General features: G+C 33.1%; 1 protein-coding gene across 1 annotated transcript in view; it reads right to left on the bottom strand.

Moving 5' to 3' along the window:
• LOC116631258 (phospholipid-transporting ATPase IB-like) overlaps positions 1-19,286 on the bottom strand; it is a 179,908-nt gene that overhangs the window by 14,158 nt on the left and 146,464 nt on the right. Inside the window, 1 exon segment of the mRNA XM_032402448.1 lies at positions 13,932-14,012. Coding sequence (XP_032258339.1) covers positions 13,932-14,012 — 81 coding nt within the window.

Below are 19,286 nucleotides of genomic sequence, written 5' to 3'. Positions count from 1 at the left end.
CCATCTGGCAAGTTGAAAGCCCAAACAATCTCATGAGTGATGCTAGGAAACAAGGCTAGGATCTAAACATTTTAAAATCATACTTTTCACTCTTTTTCTTTTCCAGGATTACTAAAATAATCAACCTAACAGATAATTTAAATTTACAATGGAATTTCATATTCTCTTATTGCTAAGTCTGCTATAACTTATGAATTTCATTCTGTAGAAAGGGTGAAAACTATCTCAAGATTAGGATGATTTTTTCACTTATTTTCACTTTTTAAAATTCTCAAATATATACTTGTGCTTCTGGTCCTGGTTGATATGGAAATTTGGGGGTGCAAATTCCTGATCCTAATACCAATTCAGAAGCTCACATATTCCATTTTCTCTTGATTTAGAACCCACTAAAATGCACAAGGCTCATACTCTTAAAATTATCTGCAGTGGAGTATTAAGGCATCTCATTGACAGAAACTAGAGGTAAATATGTGGGCCAGGTTAGACCAGCTAGGGAAGTGACAAACAAGAGTCTGGATTGTGTACAGACTTAACTTGGTGAGTTTTAATGGGAATAGGGTAATAGTATAGATGAGAACAATCTTGCAATTGACTAGAAACAGGGAGAAAACTGCATAGAAAGGCCATACTAAGTTATGTTGTCCAGATGCATATTCACAAAGGGAAGAGAGAAATTATAAGCTTTGTTGGGACAAAAGGGAAACTTCCAGTTTGCACATGGTGATGTGAAACAAATTCTTTTCCTTCCAGATATTGTACAAAATCAATGATGCAAACAGAGAAAACCTCCACAGGATCTATGTCAGGGAAACTATGAGACAAAAAATCCACAGTCTCAGAAAGCTAGTGAGGGCTTCCAAGCAGCTAAGGTGAGCAGAAACTATGCTTGGTGATGATAAAAGCACCAGGGCAAAGTAAATACCAAGCTGGCTGAGGGTAACAGACCTCAGAAATATCAGCAAAAATACTCTCCTTGAAAGAACCTTCCTCCAGTGCTGGGAAATAAAAATCCAATTTCTTGAGGAATGATATAAAAGAAGTAGGCACAGCATCCATAAAAACAGACTATAGGAAAAAAGGCAGGGTATTCTATGTGATTTGAGTGGTTACTATTCACTACACTATAAATTTGTCTAATGTATGTGTTTGAAATTGGTTTGAAATCAGGGGCTCCTGGGTGGCCCAGTCGGTTTAGCATCCCACTCTTGATTTCAGCTCAGGTTATGATCTCAGGGTCGTGAGATGGAGCCCCACATTGGGCTTTGCACTCAGCACAGAGTCTGCTTGAGATTCTCTCTCTCCCTCTCCCTCTGCCCCTCTCCCCATCCATGCTATAAATAAATAAATAAATCTTTAAACTGAAAAAAGAAAAATTGTTTGAAAGCAAATTAACAGAAGAGCACCAAAACTTATTAAAGTATACTCACCAAGGAATTAAAAAAAAAAAAAAAAAACCTATTACAACCAGCCAACAAAGAAATGATTGGAGAAGCCAGAGCAAAAAAACTTATTGTGAGCATTTTATATATTTAACTATAGAATTAAAATAAAGCAAAAACAAAAAATATGGTGCTAAAACAATCAATCTGCTTATAATTATTCAGTGCCCAGACACTGTGGGTATGATGCAATTTATATAAGATCCGGGGATACAGGTTAATTAGATGGGAAGTAGAGTAAGTCTGCAGATTTTCTCATCTGTAATTGAGAGTCAATAAAGAATATTCAAAGCTAACAATCAAGTAATGGAATTACAAGTTTATATAAAGTATACAAGTATGCCATGTTCAAGATAATGGGTTGTTAGAGGAAAGGGAAGGGAGATGGAAGGATTGGAAACATAATTTTATCATACTTGGAAACCAATGGATTTGTCCAAAGAAACAGAGCACTGTCTATATAAACTTATAATAAAAATAAGCATAAGAAAAAAAATTCAAACCTTCCTGAATACCACAAGACAACACACAAAAACCCACAAAGAAAGCCAGGCACATAAAGATTAGAAAAGTATATTAAAACAGAAAATGCAGTCAAATGAGATATTGCAAACAAAAACCCGTTTTTTAAAAAATGACTCTCTAATTGCGTCTCAAAAACAAAACCCAATTCTATGCTATATACAAGCAACAGACCTAAAAAAAGTAATTCATAAAGTTTGAAAAGTAAATTACAGGCATGGAAAATACAAATTCAAAGCACAAAAATGATATTAAGAAGAAACTGAGGCTGAAAAGAATGAAACAAGACAAAGAGAACTTTGTAATGCCAAATGCTATAGGTTGCAACAAATATGAAACAACTAGAAATATTGGTGCAACAAATAAAATACATTTCTAAACTATAAATTATGAGAAATTAAAAGGGAAACAAATATATTAGTAGTAGCAGACTTTACCTTACCTTTCTCAGTACATGACAGACTAGTGACAAAAGAAAAAAAAATTAGAAAGACCAGGACTTTTCCTTCTACCTATGAAGAGGCAACAGTAATTTCCCTCTTGCTATAATCAATTAGAAAGTTGAACAAAACATATGAAATAATTTTTTCAGACACTGGCTAAAAAGCAGCACAGGGTTGTGATCCCTGAGAGAAGGGTAAACAGGTGACACCTACCACTGCCCTTGGTTCATACTTGGAGGCAATTTCTGGTGATGAGACAGAGATTGGATTTTAGAGAGGCCAAGATGGCTGGAATTTGCAGAAGTGAACACTGGAAATGAGAGAACAATGCTGAGAATTAGCTCCAGAAAGTCACATGGGGTCTTCATAAGTCTTTGGTTGAATGCCAATCTGCATATGTGTACTGAGAAACTTCACAAGGTCACCAACAAGCAATTACTGTGGAAAACCAAATTACCACAGAACTGCAAGTTGAAAATTGCCAGATCTAATATAAAGCTAGGATTTACTCAAATTTCCATGAGCCAAAATAAAGAGACATCATTCAATATATGAAGCATTCAGTAGACACCCAAGAAGAGACAACCTTTGTATAGGAACTAAATTACTTCTATAGTAAAAGATACTCTAAGAGACTCAAAGAAAAACAGATCTTAGAAGGATCAAACTATTTATAGGGAATGTAACTGCCGGCCAAAACAAAGTCCATATTTAAATGTATACCACAAAAAACATTCAGCAGCATAAAATTCACAATGCCCAGTATCCATTATAAAATTATATATGTGAAGAAGCAAAATTTTGACCCATAGCAGGGGAAAATTCGTAATAGAACCAACACAGAAATAACAGACATGTTGGAATTAGCAGAAAAATCTCTAAGATAGCTATTATAAGTATCACAATTACACTCAGGCATTTGAAAAAAATGAGAGAAAGGAAAGAGGTAAAGAACTAATTAGAATTTCTAGAGATGAAGAGTATTAACATATGGAAGGAAAATGTCACTGGTTTGATATTAACTTCAGAGAGTGTTAAATAAAAGATCAGTGAACTTAAAGACATGGCAAAAGAAACTAAAAATGAACCAAAAGAGAAAACAAAGATGGTATAAATGAACAGAGAGGTGGGAAAATACCAAGAGTTCCAACAGATGTGTAGTTGGAGTCCCAGAAGAGGAAAAAGACATCTGTGAAAAAGCTAACATCATGATTAATGGTAAAAAAAAATTTTTTTTCCTCCTAAGAGGAAAAAAGCAAACATGTCCACACTCACTACTTTTATTTAACATTGTTCTGGAGGTCGTAGATTCTGCATCAGTGCAAGAAAAATAAATGAAAGGAAGTAAACCTCTCTTTATTCACAGACAACATGGTTGTATATATAGAAAATCCTAATAAAGCAAAAAAAATAGCTACTAGAACAAATAGCAAATTTAGCAAGGACACAGGATGCAAGTTATTGTAAGAAATAAAAGGTATTTCTATATAGGAACATCGAAAAATTGGAAAATAAGATCTAAAAATGCCATTTATAGTAGCATTCAAAACTTGAATGCTGATGGATAAGTTTAACAAAAGATGTGCCAAGACTGTACATTAAAAACTCCAAAACATTCCTGAGAGAAATGAAAGAAACTTAAATCATTGGAGAGAGATACTATATTTATGAACTGGAAGACTCGGTAATGTTAAAATGTCAATTTTCCAATTCTCCTGATGTTAATCTATAGATTAAATGCAATTGCAATCCAAATCCCAATATTTTTAATTAGAATTTGAAAAGCTGATTTTTAATAATTTATATTGAAATTCAAAGGACCTAGAATAGCCAAATTTTTTTCAGAGAAGTTATACTACCTGGTTCAGGATTTAAATGTAAAGTACAGTTATCAAGACAGTATGGTCCAAGAATAGACATCTAGATCAATGAAATAGACATATTTCATCAGTGAAATCATCAAATCAGTGAAACAGATTTCAGATATAGATCCATACATACAGTTTCAAAGATGCCAACATAATTTCATGGGAAAAACATAATCTTTTCAACAAAAGGTACTGTAACAATTGGACATCAATATGCAAAAAATAAATCTCAACTTTGACATCAAACCATAAACAAAAATTAAAATAGATCAGAAAACTAAACATAAAACCTAAGAAGAGAAAACTTCTAAAAGAAAACAGCATTAAGTCTTTGTAACCTTGGGGTGGGCAAAGATTTCTTAGGGCAAAAAGAAAAGCACAGACCATAAAAATGTTTCGATAAATTGTGCTTAAAATTTAATACTTCTGATTTTAATAATATTAATTAGTCAAGGCATAGATTAAGGGAAAAACTTACAACGTACACATGAAAAAGGATTCTTATCTAGAAAGAACTCTTGCAACTCCCTAAGAAAATAATTCAATTAAAAAAGGGGCAAAGGACTTAAAAAAAAAAGCTCCTTCAGAGAAGGTATACAAATGACAAACAATCACATGAATGAGGGTCTATATCATTAGTCATCAGAAAAATGCAAAATAAAATCACAAAGAGCTAGTGTATAAATATTTTAGTGATGTAAACAATCAGTGATACAGGATAAAATGGGGTAAAATTATTCACACTGAATTTCTAATTTAAGATTATTTGATAAGAAACCATCATACAAGTAAAATTACAGTCCCTGATTTATATATACCCAAGTTGCAAATGGCCTCCCCATACAATGGGCTTCTATGGCAACAGAACCTTTTTCCAAGACCTTTCTGTGAGGATCTCATGCCCGGGTCTTGATCCCTGCCCCCATCACCACTCCTGCTTTCCTGCCCGAAGAGCCTCTACTACCACAGCTGCTGGACATACCCAGCTGCAACTTGCATAAGACCACCCCAATCTCTGAGAACTCAAAGAGGGTAAAAAAAAAAAAAAAAATGTGATATTGAACAGGTCAGTGACAGTGTTGTAAGTAAATTAAAAATGGAAAATACATCCTAAATTTTAAATAATTATAATGACCTTTTAGAATAAAATTTTCATTAGCTGTAAATCACCAGAAATATAATTAATATATAGAATACAAAGCATAGTAAAGCATTAAAAAAATGTGAACATTTTTGAAATATGGAAAATCATCATTCCTTGCCTGTTTGCACTTGTACTGGAGCAGTAATTCCCAAACTTGTCTGTACTTTGGAATATTCTGGTGAGCTTCATAAGCTACTGATGCCTGTGGCCTAACCACGGAGATTGTGATTCAGTTGGTTTGGGAATGGTCTGGGCTTTGGAATTAAAAAAAAAAAAAAATCTTCCACCGATTCTAACATAAGTTTGGGAACTGCTGTAATTAGTAGAAAATGGATTCGTAGAAGATGGATCCTCTCTCTCTCTCTCTCTCTCTCTCTCTCTCTCTCGTTATTAATGTCTTGTATTAACAGATTTCATGTGATACAAGTTATAACATGAAGAACACTATGTAGATAATGTACACCTGGTCAGTTACATTTGGTATGACACATTTAGGCTGAATTTACAAAGTAGGAACCTGGAAACACTGGTTGTCACTTCACATAACTTCACAATGGTGAGTGAGAGTTTGTGATTATGTAGTTTGCCTGCCTGTTGTATAGAAAATACCTTTAAACTTGAACATGTGTTAAACCTATTAGTGCCAAAAAACTGCACCAGGTGTTGTGAGCAGTTAAATAATTCAGTCCCATTAACTTTTAAGGAAATTGGCAAAGATTATTTTATTTAATTAGTTCTCTGTCCCAGAAAGCACAAATAATTAGTAATTGTTTATTCCTTATAGAGAATATGGGGGTGTTGCGAGTATGTGTGTGTGCACTGGGGAACATGTTAAGTGTCATGAGATTGAAAATTTTCATGAATCTCAGAGAAAAATGCCAAAAAATGAATGTTTTAAAAAGAATTAGCTTATTTAATACTTGACAGTAACAACAATTTCTGTAAAATACTAATTTAGTAAAACCACGGTATTTCTGGTTCTGGATTTGCATTCGTTATTACTACAGTGGTTCAGATCCCATTCTATATTTTGAGGATGATCTATGATCCCCCAAATATATTCTATTTATTGTATAGTGAGCATTCTTTCCCCTGGACTATTTGATATATTATGAAGTTAAGTCTTCACTAACTTTTTTTTTTTTACCAGATTTATTGAGATATAATTTACATACCATAAATCCACACACTTAAAATGTACAGTTCAATGGCTTTTAGTATATTAACAGAGTCTTGTAACTATCAGCATAATCAATTTTGGAACACTTTCATTCCCCCCCCAAAAAGAAACCCCAGACCCCTCAGCTGTCACTGCCATCCCTCCATCCCCCCAGCCTTAGGTGACACTAATCTATTTTCTGTCTCTATGTATTTGCCTGTTCTGGACATTTCCTGTAAATAGACTCACACACTATGTGGTCCTTGTGACTGGCTTCTTTCATTTAGTATAATGTTTTCAAGATTCATCACTGTTGTAGCATGATCAGTACTTCATTCCTTTTTATTAACTAACACTATTCCATTGTATGGATGTAGCACACATCCATTGTATATCCATTCATTGATTAATGAACCTCTGGGCTGTTATGAATAATGCTGCTATGTTTACAAATTTTTCTGTGGGCGTAGATTTTAATTTCTCTTGAGCATATACCTAGCAGTGTAATTGCTGGATAATATGGTAACTCAATGCTTACCCATTACAGGAAGTACCAGACTGTTTCCCAAAGCAGCTACACCATGTTACGTTCCTGCCAGCTGTGTATGAGTGTTCCAGTCCCCACATCCTTGCCAGTACTTATTGCTATGTGTCATTTTGATTATAGCCAACCTAATGGACATGAAGTAGTACCTCATTGTGGTTTTAATTTGCATTTGTTTAATGATTAATGATGTTGAGCATCTTTTCATGTATTAGTTATTTGTATATCCTTTGGCGGGAAATGTCTATTCAAATCTTTTGTATGTTTTAAAAAATTGGGTCTTTTTGTCTTTTTACTGTTAAGTTGTAAGCATTCTTTAAATATCCCAGATAGAAATCTTTGTTATAAATATAATGGGCAAATGCTTTGTTCCATTCCGTGGGTTGTATTTTCATTTTTCTATTGAAGTATAATTAACATACAATGTTTTATTAGTTTCAGGTATAAAACATTAGACAATTCTATCCATTATTCACTGCTCACTATGATAAGGGTTAGTCACCATCTGTCACAATACAAGATTATTACAGTATTATTGACTATATTCTCTATGCTATATATTTCACCTTTATGACTTATTTTATAAATGGAAGTTTGAACCTTTTAATCCCCTTTATCTATTTCACCCATCCCCCATCTTCCTTCCACCTGGCAACCACGAATTTATTCTCTGTATTTGTCTGCTTTTTTGTTTCTCTGTTCAGTTGTTTTGTTTTTAGATTCCACATGTAAGTGAAATCATCTAGTACTTGTCTTTCTCTGTCTGACTTATTTCACTTAGCATAACACCCTCTATGTCCATCCAGATGTCACAAATGGCAAGATCTCATTCTTTTTTATGGTTGAGTAATATTCCATTGTGTGTACGTAAGTCTACCACATCTTCTTTAGTCACCTATGAATGGACACTTGGGTTGCTTCTATATCTTGGCTATTATAAGTAATGCTGCAATAATCATAAAGGTGCATATATCTTTTCAAATTAGTGTTTTTGTTTTCTTTGGGTAAATACCCAGTAGTGGAATAATTGTGTCATATCGTATCTATATGTTTAGTTTTTGAGGAACCTCCATACTGCTTTCCACAGTGGCTGCACCAATTTGCATTCCCATCAACAGTGCATAGGGCACCCTGTTCACCATATCCTCACCAACACTTATTTTTTGTCTTTTGGGGATTAGCCATTCTGATTGGTATGAAGTGATATCTCATTGTGGTTTTGATTTACATTTCCCTGATGATTAGTGATGCTGAGCATCTTTTAATGTGTCAGTCGGCCATTTGTATGTCTTCTTTGGAAAAATGTCTATTTAGGTCCTCTGCCCGTTTTTAATCAGATTGCTTTTTATTTTATGTTGAGTTGCATAAATTCTTTATATTTTTTGGATATTAACTACTTTTCAGATACATCATTTGCAAATATCTTCTCCCATTCACTAGGTTGCCTTTTGTTGATGGTTACTATTGTTATGTAGTTTTCGTTTTTTGTAGTGTATTTTTCTGGTTTTGGTATCAGAGCAATACTGGCTTCATAGAATGAATTTGGACGTTTTATTCCTCTATTTTTTTGGACTATTTTGAGAAATAGGTATTAACTCTTCTTTAAATATTGGGTACAAAAATAGGTATTAGGGCGCCTGGGTGGCTCAGTTGGTTAAGCGACTGCCTTTGGCTCAGGTCATGATCCTGGGGTCCTGGGATCGAGCCCCACATCAGACTCCCTGCTCAGCGGGGAGCCTGCTTCTCTCTCTGCCTCTGCCTGCCACTCCCCCTGCTTGTGCTCTCTCTCTCTGTCAAATAAAGAAATAAAATCTTAAAAAAAAAAAAGAAAAAAATAGGTATTAACTCTTCTTTAAATATTGGGTACAATTCACTTGTGAAGCTGTCTGGTCCTGGACTTTATTTTTGTTGAGAGATTTTTGATTATTGATTCAATTTCTTTACTAGTAATTGGTCTGTTTAAATTTTCTATTTCTTCTAGATTCAGTTTGGAAGATTGTATATTTCTAGGAATTTATCCATTTATTCTAGGTTGTCCAATTTGTTGGTATATAATATTTCATAATATTCTCACATTTTTGTATTTGTGTGGTGGTGGTGGTATTTCTCCTCCTTCATTTTGGACTTTGAGTGCTTTCTTTTTTTTTTTTTTTTCTTAAAGGTTTATCCATTTTGTTTATCTTTTCAAAGAACCAGCTCTTGATTTCATTGATCTTGTCTATATTTTTACTTTCTTAATGGTGTCTTCTGATGCACAAGCTTTTTTCGTTTGTTTGTTTGTTTGTTTTAAGTCCCATTTACTTATTTTTGTGTTGTTTATGTTGTGGCGTCATACATCTAAGCATCTTCATCTAACCAAAGTCAAAAATATTTATCCCTATACGTTCTTCTAAGATATATTTATACTTTTAGCTCTTACATTTAGTTCTATAATCTGTTTTGAGTTTACTGTGTGTTTTGTGTCTGGTACACATCCAGATTTATTCTTTTGTAAATGAATATCCACTTATCTCAGAACTGTTTTTCAAAAAGACTATTCCTTCCCACCCTCCATTGAATTGCACTGGTGTACTTGCTAAATATCACTTAATAATAAATACGAGGGTTTATTTCTCAATTTTATTCATTGGGATACACACACACACTTTACCAATATTGCATTGTCTTGATTAATTGCAGGTTTGGAGTAAGTTTTGAAATCAAGAAGTGTGAGTTCTCCAACTTTGTTTTTCTTTTCAAAGATTGTTTTAGCTATTCGGAGTCACTTATGTTTTCATACAAATTTTAGAATCAGCTTGTCCCTTTCTAAAAATTCAGCTGGGACTTTGAAAAGGATTTAATTGGGCCTCTAGATTGATTTGAGAAGTATTGCCAGCTTATCATTATCGCATCATCCAATCCACAAACATGGGCTATCTTTACATTCATTTAAGCCTTCTTAATGTCTTCCAACAACGTTTTGCAATTTTCAAAGTATAAATTTTGCACCTTTGTTAAATTTATAAGTACTTTCTTCATTTTTCTTCAGTAGTTAATATAATTGTTTTCTTAATGTCACTTTCTGTCTTATTTCTGTTGTATAGAAATAAAATGGATTTTTGTATATTAATCTTGTACCCTGAAACTTTATTCTAATAGTATTTTAATTTTAGCATTTTATTTTTATAACATATAATTTCAGCATTTTATATATATCATGTCATATGCAAATAGAGATCATTTTACTTTTACTTTTCTAATCTGGATGATTTTTATTGCATTTTTATGCCCAACTGCACTGCCTAAAATTTCCAGTACAATAGTGAATAGGAATGTTGGAAATGATATTTTTGTCCTGTTCTTGATTTTAGGGGAAAGCATTCAGGCTTTCACCACTAAGCAAAATGTTAACTGTGTTTTTTGTAGATTTTTTTTATCAGTTGAGGAAGATCCATTCTATTCCTACGGTGTTGACTGCTTTTATCCTGAAGATGTATTGGCTTTTGTCAAATACTTTTTCTGAATTTATTGAGACGATCATGTAGTTTTTATCCTTTACTGTTATGATGTATTACATTATTTTTGGATGTTAAACCAATTTTGCATTCTTGGCATAATGCCATTTAGTGTTTATATATAACCTTATATATATTTCTAGTTTTGGTATGTTGATATTTTGATGAAGATTTTGCATCTATACTATTTTATGAAATTTGTTTTAAATCAGTTATGAAAAGACAGAAGAAATATGCATTTACACTATCTTACATGATTATATAATAACCTTTGCCAAGGCTCTTTGTGGACTGGGTTTACTTATTTTTAATCTGAAGAACTTCCTTTAATATTTCTTGAGAAGTTTGTATTATAGTAACAAATCCTCTCATTTTTCTGTTTATATGGAAATGTCTTTATTTTGCCTTCATTTTTGAAAGATTATTTTGCTGGGCATAAGTTTCTTGGTTGACAGGTATTTTTTTCTCTCAGCACTTTGAATTTGTCATCCCACTGCCTTCTGGCCTCCATTTTTTTGTGTGTAATGAGAAGTCATCTGAAAATCTTATTGGAGCTCCTTTGTACCTGAGTCATTTTTCTTTTGCTGCTTTCAGTATTATTCCATTGTTTCTGGCTTTCAACATTTTTGCTACAATGTGTCTGGATATAGATCTCTTTGCAATTATCTCATTTAAAGTTCACTGAGCCCCCTTGGATGTACACATTAATGTTGTTAAGCTAATTTGAAGCTCTTTAGCTACCATTTCCCTGAATATTTTTTCTACTTCATTCTTTTTCTGCTCTTGTTCTTATATTCCCATATGCCTAGATTGGTGTGTTTAAAGGCTTCTCACATTTTTTGAGTCTGTGTTCATGTTTCTTCATTCTACTTTCTCTCTGGTCTTCAAATTGCATACTTTCTATTAATGTAAGATCAGGTTTCATAATTTCTTCTTCCAGTTCAAATCTACCATTGAGTCACTCTAATGAATTGTTCTTTTTTTATTATTATTAAAATTTTCAACCCCAGAATTTTCATTTGGTTCTTTATTAGAATTTCTCTCTCTTAATTGGCAATCTTTGATGTGCCTTTATGCCTTCATACCTTTATGCATTTCTTTTGGCACTTTGAACATGTTTATATTGGCTAATTTGAACTCTTTGTTAAATCTGACATGTAGGGCCTCTCACAGGTAGTTTCTGTTACCTACTTCTTGGTGTGTGGCTCATGCAGTCCTGTCTCTTTGTGTGTCTTGTACTTTTTGGTTGTTGTTGAAAACTGGAAATTTTACATAATATATTGTAGCTACTCTGGACACTAATCCCCCCCTCCCTTTAAGGCATATATTTGCTTTGATGCTTGTTTATTTGTTTTGTGATTCGGCTGGCTATTTTAGTGAAGTCTCTTTCCCCAGGGTTAAACCTTGGTACTGCACCTTGGAAGGTGCAGCGCTGGGCAAGCAAAGCCCCCTTGGTGTTATCCGGTCTGTCCTATGTTTTTCGCTGATTTCTCCATCAAGCTATCTGACTCATTTGGCATTATACCAGCTGTTAAGGTCCACTAATTACCCAGGGGTTAGTCTATGGTTTTTGACAATGTTCTGGGGCATAAATTGTACAGCAGGCTGAGACAATTAAATTCAGGCTTGGATAATTTTGAGACAAGTCTTTGAGGTTTGTTCTCACCTCAGGAGAGCTATTTTTATGTCTCTGTCTCTGGTTCATTCTGATAAATTAGTAGGCCTATGATTTAGCTTATTGGTCTCAATGAGGAAGAGTTATTATTTTTGAGAACATCCCTAGACTTGAACTCTCCCCCTAGTCTGTTTCAAATAGTCACTTCCTTTGGGAAGAGTTTTGGAGCTATCTCTTCTTATGTACTACCTCTCACCATAGGCAAAATCTTACTGCCACTACTCTTGGTGATAGTGAAGTTGTAGTCACTGGTCTTCTTGGCTTGCCTTCCCAACAATCTCTTAGAGATTCTCTGCCTTACAAGCAAGCTGTGGTGAAAGTGATCAGGAACCCAATATTCTTAGCCTGTAATGCCTGTGGTAGAGACTCTGTCTGATGGATATAAGTTGACTGGAAAAGGGGAGCTCTAACCTCTTGGCCACACTCATCAGGAATTTTGCCTCTTTACCTCAGAGTTGGGGGGGACGAGAAATGCTGGTAACCTGCCCCTCCTGTGAGATATGGTAACCCTGATTGATAATTGAGAAGACTAGTAGTCCTACACCCTTACCCTATCTGCCTGCAATGGAGCTTCCATCAGGCAGGTTGTGAATAAGAGAGTGAAGGAGTAGGTCATGGCTACAATGTCACAGACTTTTGACATTCTTACTGAGTTGCAGTAGATTTGCTTGAATAAATGTTTCTTCATTTGTCTTTAGGACAATATCCAGAGTTGTGTTTTTATAGTTTTGACCAGTTTGGCTTATTTGGTTGGAGAGCAGATCCAAAGAGCCCCTCACACTTCGATCCCAAAAGGAACTTTTTGTAAGGTTGTGATTTTGCTGTATTTGTCATCATTTGAAAGTTTTGCCCATTTTCTTTACAAGGAAGGGCTTTAGCTATATTAATGGCAGATCCATTCTTTTAAATACCAACAAACACAAACACATGCAACTCAAACTCAATGTTTAAAAAAATATGTCCACAATAAAAGACATATTGCTAGTAATACCCAATGAAAATTAAATCTGATTAAAGAAAAATAATTACACTTTATACCTTAATTTGTGGCTGTGAACCCATTATACAGCAATAGCATACTTCATAAGTATGTGTCCTACATTTAGATGTTTTAGACTCAGGTCAGTCTGTAGAAACACTTCACACATAATGTTTGTGGTTTTTTTTTAATTGTACATCAGGAAAGGAGACTTGGTCTAATAATAAAGTATACTGAACTTGTGTTATAATCTAAATTGAAGCGTGGAGTTTGGGAAGTGAAACAAGAAACAGACAAATTTCAAACTTACAGAAGGTATCTATAATTCATTAGAACTGTTGTGTTTTCTGTCAGACCTTCTGACTCAAATATTTATTACAAATTAACAATAAAATCACTAATTTTCAATTTATATATGTCAAAGACAAAGAAAATGTGTTCTAAAGATCAACTGTTAAATCTCAACCAAATTGTAATATTACATATAGGTAAATATTTTTAAATTCCTTTTTTTTTTTTTTGCCTTCAGTTCTTTCCATGGAGACAAACACATACACACACACACACACACACACACACACACACACACAAACACAGAAATATTGGCCCCAGTGAGAAAAACATGCTCTTTGTTGGATATATGAAACAATGAAGCCATTACCATGCTCCAGCATTTTCATGGGCATCCAGAAAAGAATGAAGGAATGGATCAAAGCATTTAAACACTGAAACCAAAACACCTAAAAGAAAGCAAAGCAAGAAAGTTATGATAGTACATTGTTCCAAATCTAAAAACGTGACATTATGAAATATGCTTGTAGTTTGAAACAGTTATAAAGCCAAAATGTTTTCCTGGAGCTGGAAAAATTCTATTTCTTCTACTTCTAAAAGAAATGACTGTGAAAGTATGGGATATTATTTGAAAAGAAAACTCATTAAATATAAATGTGTAGAACTCAAATATAGAATATTTGTTATAAAAAATTATAAAGACCAAAATTATCCAATGAAAAAGGACCAGAAGCAATTTTTAAAAGAAATAAAAATATTTTCAATACTTAGGTTGTAGTATTTTAAATATAATTTCATATGATAAACTCTGCATCTTTACATCTCCACCCAGACTCTGGTCAAAATAAATTTTAATAAACCACATACAATTTTCTTAGAGGAAATCTTAATAATATAAAATCCCTAGGGTCAAACAAAGGTACACCTTGGGGTTAGGAGATGGTTGAACAACAAAAACAAATCTTTGTTCTTTTGGTTCTAAATATATCAGTTATTTTTATGCTTGCCAGGAAGACTTACAGATAAAGGACTAGAGAAGAAAAAAATGTGGAAAAAACATATTTTGTCCTGTAACCTAAATTTCCTGGAGTAAAGCTGTTTTTAGGAAAGAATGTAAGAAACTGGTTTAAAAACACAGCTGATGCCAAATTGGAAAACCTCAAGACTCATGGAACATTGGGTAGAATACATAGAAGTTTTTGTCTTGGTACTGGAGAAAAATTATCCTTGGACTTAGTACAACTCCTGTCCTTCCTAATAAATATTAAGATGCAGATCCACGAGGATTAAATTGTTTCCAGTTAACTTGCTTGTGTTCCAGAACAAAACTCAAGAACATGGTAATACAAAATAAAAAGCTTTTATGCACAGCAAAGGAAGCCATCAACAAAACAAAAAAGCAACCTACTGAATGGGAGAAGATATTTGCAAACGATACATCCAATAAGGAGTAAATATCCAAAATACATTTAAAAACTTCTACAACTCAACACCAAAAAACCAAATAATCTGATTAAAAATGGGAAGACATTTTTCTAAGGATGACATACAAATGGCCAACTAACACATGAAAAGATGCTCAATATCACTAATCATCATGGAAATGCAAATCAAAATCACAATATCATTTTATATCTATCAGAATGTCTAAAGTCATAAACACACACGCACACACACAAACAAGTGTTGAAGAGGATATGAAGAAAAAGGAACCCTGTGCACTGTTGGTGGCAATGCAAAGTGGTGCAGCCGCTGTAGAAAACAGTATGGAGGTTTCTCAAAAAATTAAACATAGAAATACCATATAATCTAGTAATTCCACTACTGGGTATTTACCCAAAGAAAACAAAAACACTAATTCAAACAAATATATTCACCCCTATGTTTACTGCAGCATTATTTACAATAGCCAAGACATGGAAGCAAGCCAACTGTCCATCCATAGAAGAATGGATAAAGAAGATGTGGTATATATATATATATATATATACACACACACACACACACAATGAAATATTACTCAGCTATAAACAAAAGTATGTCATCAACCGTTGACAACAATATGGATGGACCTAGAGGGTATTATGCTAAGTGAAATAGGTCAGGCAGAGAATGACAAATACCATATGATTTCACTTATATGTGGAATCTAAAAAATAGATGAACAAACAAAAAGCAGAAACAGACCCATCAATATGGAGAACACACTGAAGGTTGCCAGAGGGGTGGGGGGGTAGGGGGATGGGCAAAGTGGGTGAAGGGGTGTGAGAGATACAGGCTTCCACTTGTGGAATGAATAAATCATGGGGATAAAAGGTACAGGCATAGGGAATATAGTCAATGGTACTGTAATAGTATTGTATGGTGACTAATGGTAGCTACACTTGTGAGCATAGCATAATGTATAGATTTGTTGAATCACTATGTTTTACACTTGAAACAATGTAGCATTGTGTGTCAACTACTTCACTAAATTTTTTTTTAAAAATAAAAAACATGTAAAGAAAAAATATTCATATATATTATATATATATGAATATATATATAATATATATGAATATATATAAAAATATCCATCACCTAGGTAAATTTAATGATATCAGACATCCAATCCAGAATTACCAGGCATGCAAAAAAAGCAGAAAAATACTACCCAAAATAAGGAAGTAAATAAATCAATTAAATCCAACCCCCAACCAACATAAATGTTAGAATTTGCAGATAAGGATGTTGAAAAAGTATACTCTATTCTTTATGTTCAAATGGTAAGTAGGTAAATAAAAGATATAAAAAATTTCTAAATAGAAATTCTATGGATTAAAAACTACAATTTTTGAGATAATAAATTTACTAGATTGCAGTAATGCAGATTCAACACTGCAGAAGGAAAAATTAATGACATAGATATTGCAGTAGTAAATTGAAGACAAAATAATTTCTAAAAATACCCAAAATTTAACAGGAAAATGTATGAAACAAAAATATAGATTCAATGAGGCTTTGGATAACTTCAAGTTATCTAATATATGTATAATTGGAAGCAACAGAAGGCAAGGAGGTCGTCCAGAAAAAAATATTTGAAAAAACAATAGCTAAAAATTTTCTATATTTGATGTAGACTATAAACCAGGAAACTTTTCTTGTAAAGGACAAAATGGAAAATATTTTATATTCTTTGGGGTCCACATTGATCTCCATTGCAACTCTTCATTTCTGCTCTTGTAACTTTAAAGTAATCACAGGGAATTTTTAAGTGAATGGGCATGGCTACTTCCCAATAAAACTTTATAAAAGCAGGCAGAGGACTAGATTTGGCCTATAGACCATAGTTTGCTGATCATCTTACTATCAGCCTACAGATCCAAGAAGCTCAAAGTACCCCAAGCACAAGAACCATGAAGAAATGAGACATCACAATCAAATTGCTCAAATTTGGTAATAAAAAGATCTTCAAAGCAGCCAGATGAAAAAAGACACATTAAAGTCATAAAGGTGAAGATAACAGTAATTCCACATTAAAACAATGCAAGTAAGAAGACAATGGAAATTGCTGAAAGAAATAAACTATAAACCTAAAATTTTATGCCAAGCAAAAATAACTTTCAAAAGTAAAGGTAAAATGAAGATTTTTTGAGATATATAAAAGCTGAAAGAGTTCATTACCAGCAGATTAGCACTACAAGAAGTTTTAAAGGAAGTCCTTCAGGCAGAAAGGAAATTACAACAAATAATAATGTGAATCTACACAAAGGATAGAAGATCACTGGAAATAATAAATATATGGGTAAAGATTTAAGTGTTTCTCTTGCTGGGACACCTGGGTGGCTCAGTTGGTTAAGCGTCTGCCTTTGGCTCAGGTTATGATCCCAGGGTTCTGGGATTGAGTCCCGCATCAGGGAACCTGCTTCTTTCTCTGCCTGCCGCTCCACCTGCTTGCTCAGTCTCTCTGTGACAAATAAACAAACAAAAATCTTAAAAAAAAAAAACCAAACCCAAAAAGTATTTCTTTTGCTATTTAAATCACTTTTAAAAATGTTCAAACACAAATATGAATATGGTATGGGGTTTTTAACATAAGTAAAAGTAACATGTATGACAATAGTCCAAAAGTCAGAAGGAGAGAAATGGAAGTATACTATTAAGTTTTTTATACTGTGTGTGAATTAGTATATCACTTGAAGGCAGACTATACTAACCTGAAGATGTATGGTATAAAACCTAAACAAATTCTTAAAAAAAAAAAAAAAATTAAAGCTAAGAAGCCAACAAGGAGATGAAATGGAATTCACAAAAATTAATCCAAAAGAAGTCAGAACAACAGAAAACAAGGAAACAAAGTTTATTAGGAAAAATGGAAAATACATAAAAAGATGGTAAGTTTACACCAAAACACATCAATAAACACATTAAATATAAATGCTTTAAACATTCAGTATAAAGGCAGATATTATCAGATTGGATAACAAAGCAAGACTACAAACTGCCTACAAGAAACACACTTTAAATATGAAGACACAAATAGGTTATAAGGATGGAAAAAGATACAGAAACAGTAAAAAAAGCTGAAGTGGTCATGCTAGTATCAGACAAAATAGATTTTAGATCAAAGAAGGAAATAAAAAGGTAATTTCTTAATGAAAAAGAGATCAATCAAGACAATGTAACAATCCTAAACATTTATACACCTAATAACAGTACTTCAAAATACATGAAGCAAAACTGATAGAACTTCAAAGAGATAGAGAGGAATCTATACTTTCAGTTGGGACATTTTAGTTCCTTTCCATAACTGATAGAATAATTGGACAGAAAATAAGAATGTAGAAGTTTGAACACTATGAATTTGACCTAATTTAATCATTCTGTACAAGCTAAGATGAAATATTTATAAGCTAGACCATATTCTGAGCCATGAAGCAATATATTTAAAAGGCCCATGTTTTTTCCAGGTGTCTATATTTTTTTATTGAAGTAAAATTAACATTCAGTGTTATATTAGTTTCAGGTATACAATATAATGATTTAATAATTCTAAACATTACTCAGTGCTCATCATGATAAGTGTACTCTTGATTCTCTTTATTTCACCCATCCTCCTACCCAGCTCTCATCTGGCAACCACCAATTTGTTCTCTGTATTTAAGAGTCTACTTTTTTACTCTTGTTGTTGTTGTTGTTCACTTGTTTCTTTCTTAAATTCCACATATGAATGAAATCATATGGCACTTGTCTTTCTCTAACTTATTTCACTTAGCATTATACCCTCTAGGTCCATCCATGTTATTGCAAATGGCAAGGTTTCATTCTTTTTATGGCTGAGTAATATTCCATTGTGTATATATATACCACATCTTCTTTATCCATTCATCTATTGATGGACACTTGGGTTACTTCCATATTTTGGCTATTGCAGATAATGATGCAATAAATATAGGAGTGCATAGGGATTAATATGCAAAATATATAAAGAACAAAATACATAATACCAAAAAAAAAAAAAACAATGTGATTTAAAATGGGCAGAGGACCTGAATAGACATTTTTCCAAAGAAGACCTAACAGATGATTAACTGACACATCAAAAGATGCTCAACATCACTAATCATCATGGAAATGTAAATTAAAACCACAATGAGATATCAATTTACACCTGTCAAAATGGCTGAAATAAAAAATACAAGAAATAACAAGTGTTGGTAAGAATGTAGAGAAAAAGGAACCCTTG

This window comes from Phoca vitulina, unplaced genomic scaffold (assembly GCF_004348235.1).
Source record: "Phoca vitulina isolate PV1807 unplaced genomic scaffold, GSC_HSeal_1.0 scaffold5, whole genome shotgun sequence".
Lineage (NCBI taxonomy): Eukaryota > Metazoa > Chordata > Mammalia > Carnivora > Phocidae > Phoca > Phoca vitulina.
The sequence above is the reverse complement of the archived record's forward strand: the minus strand, read 5'-3'. Positions and strand labels throughout refer to the sequence as shown.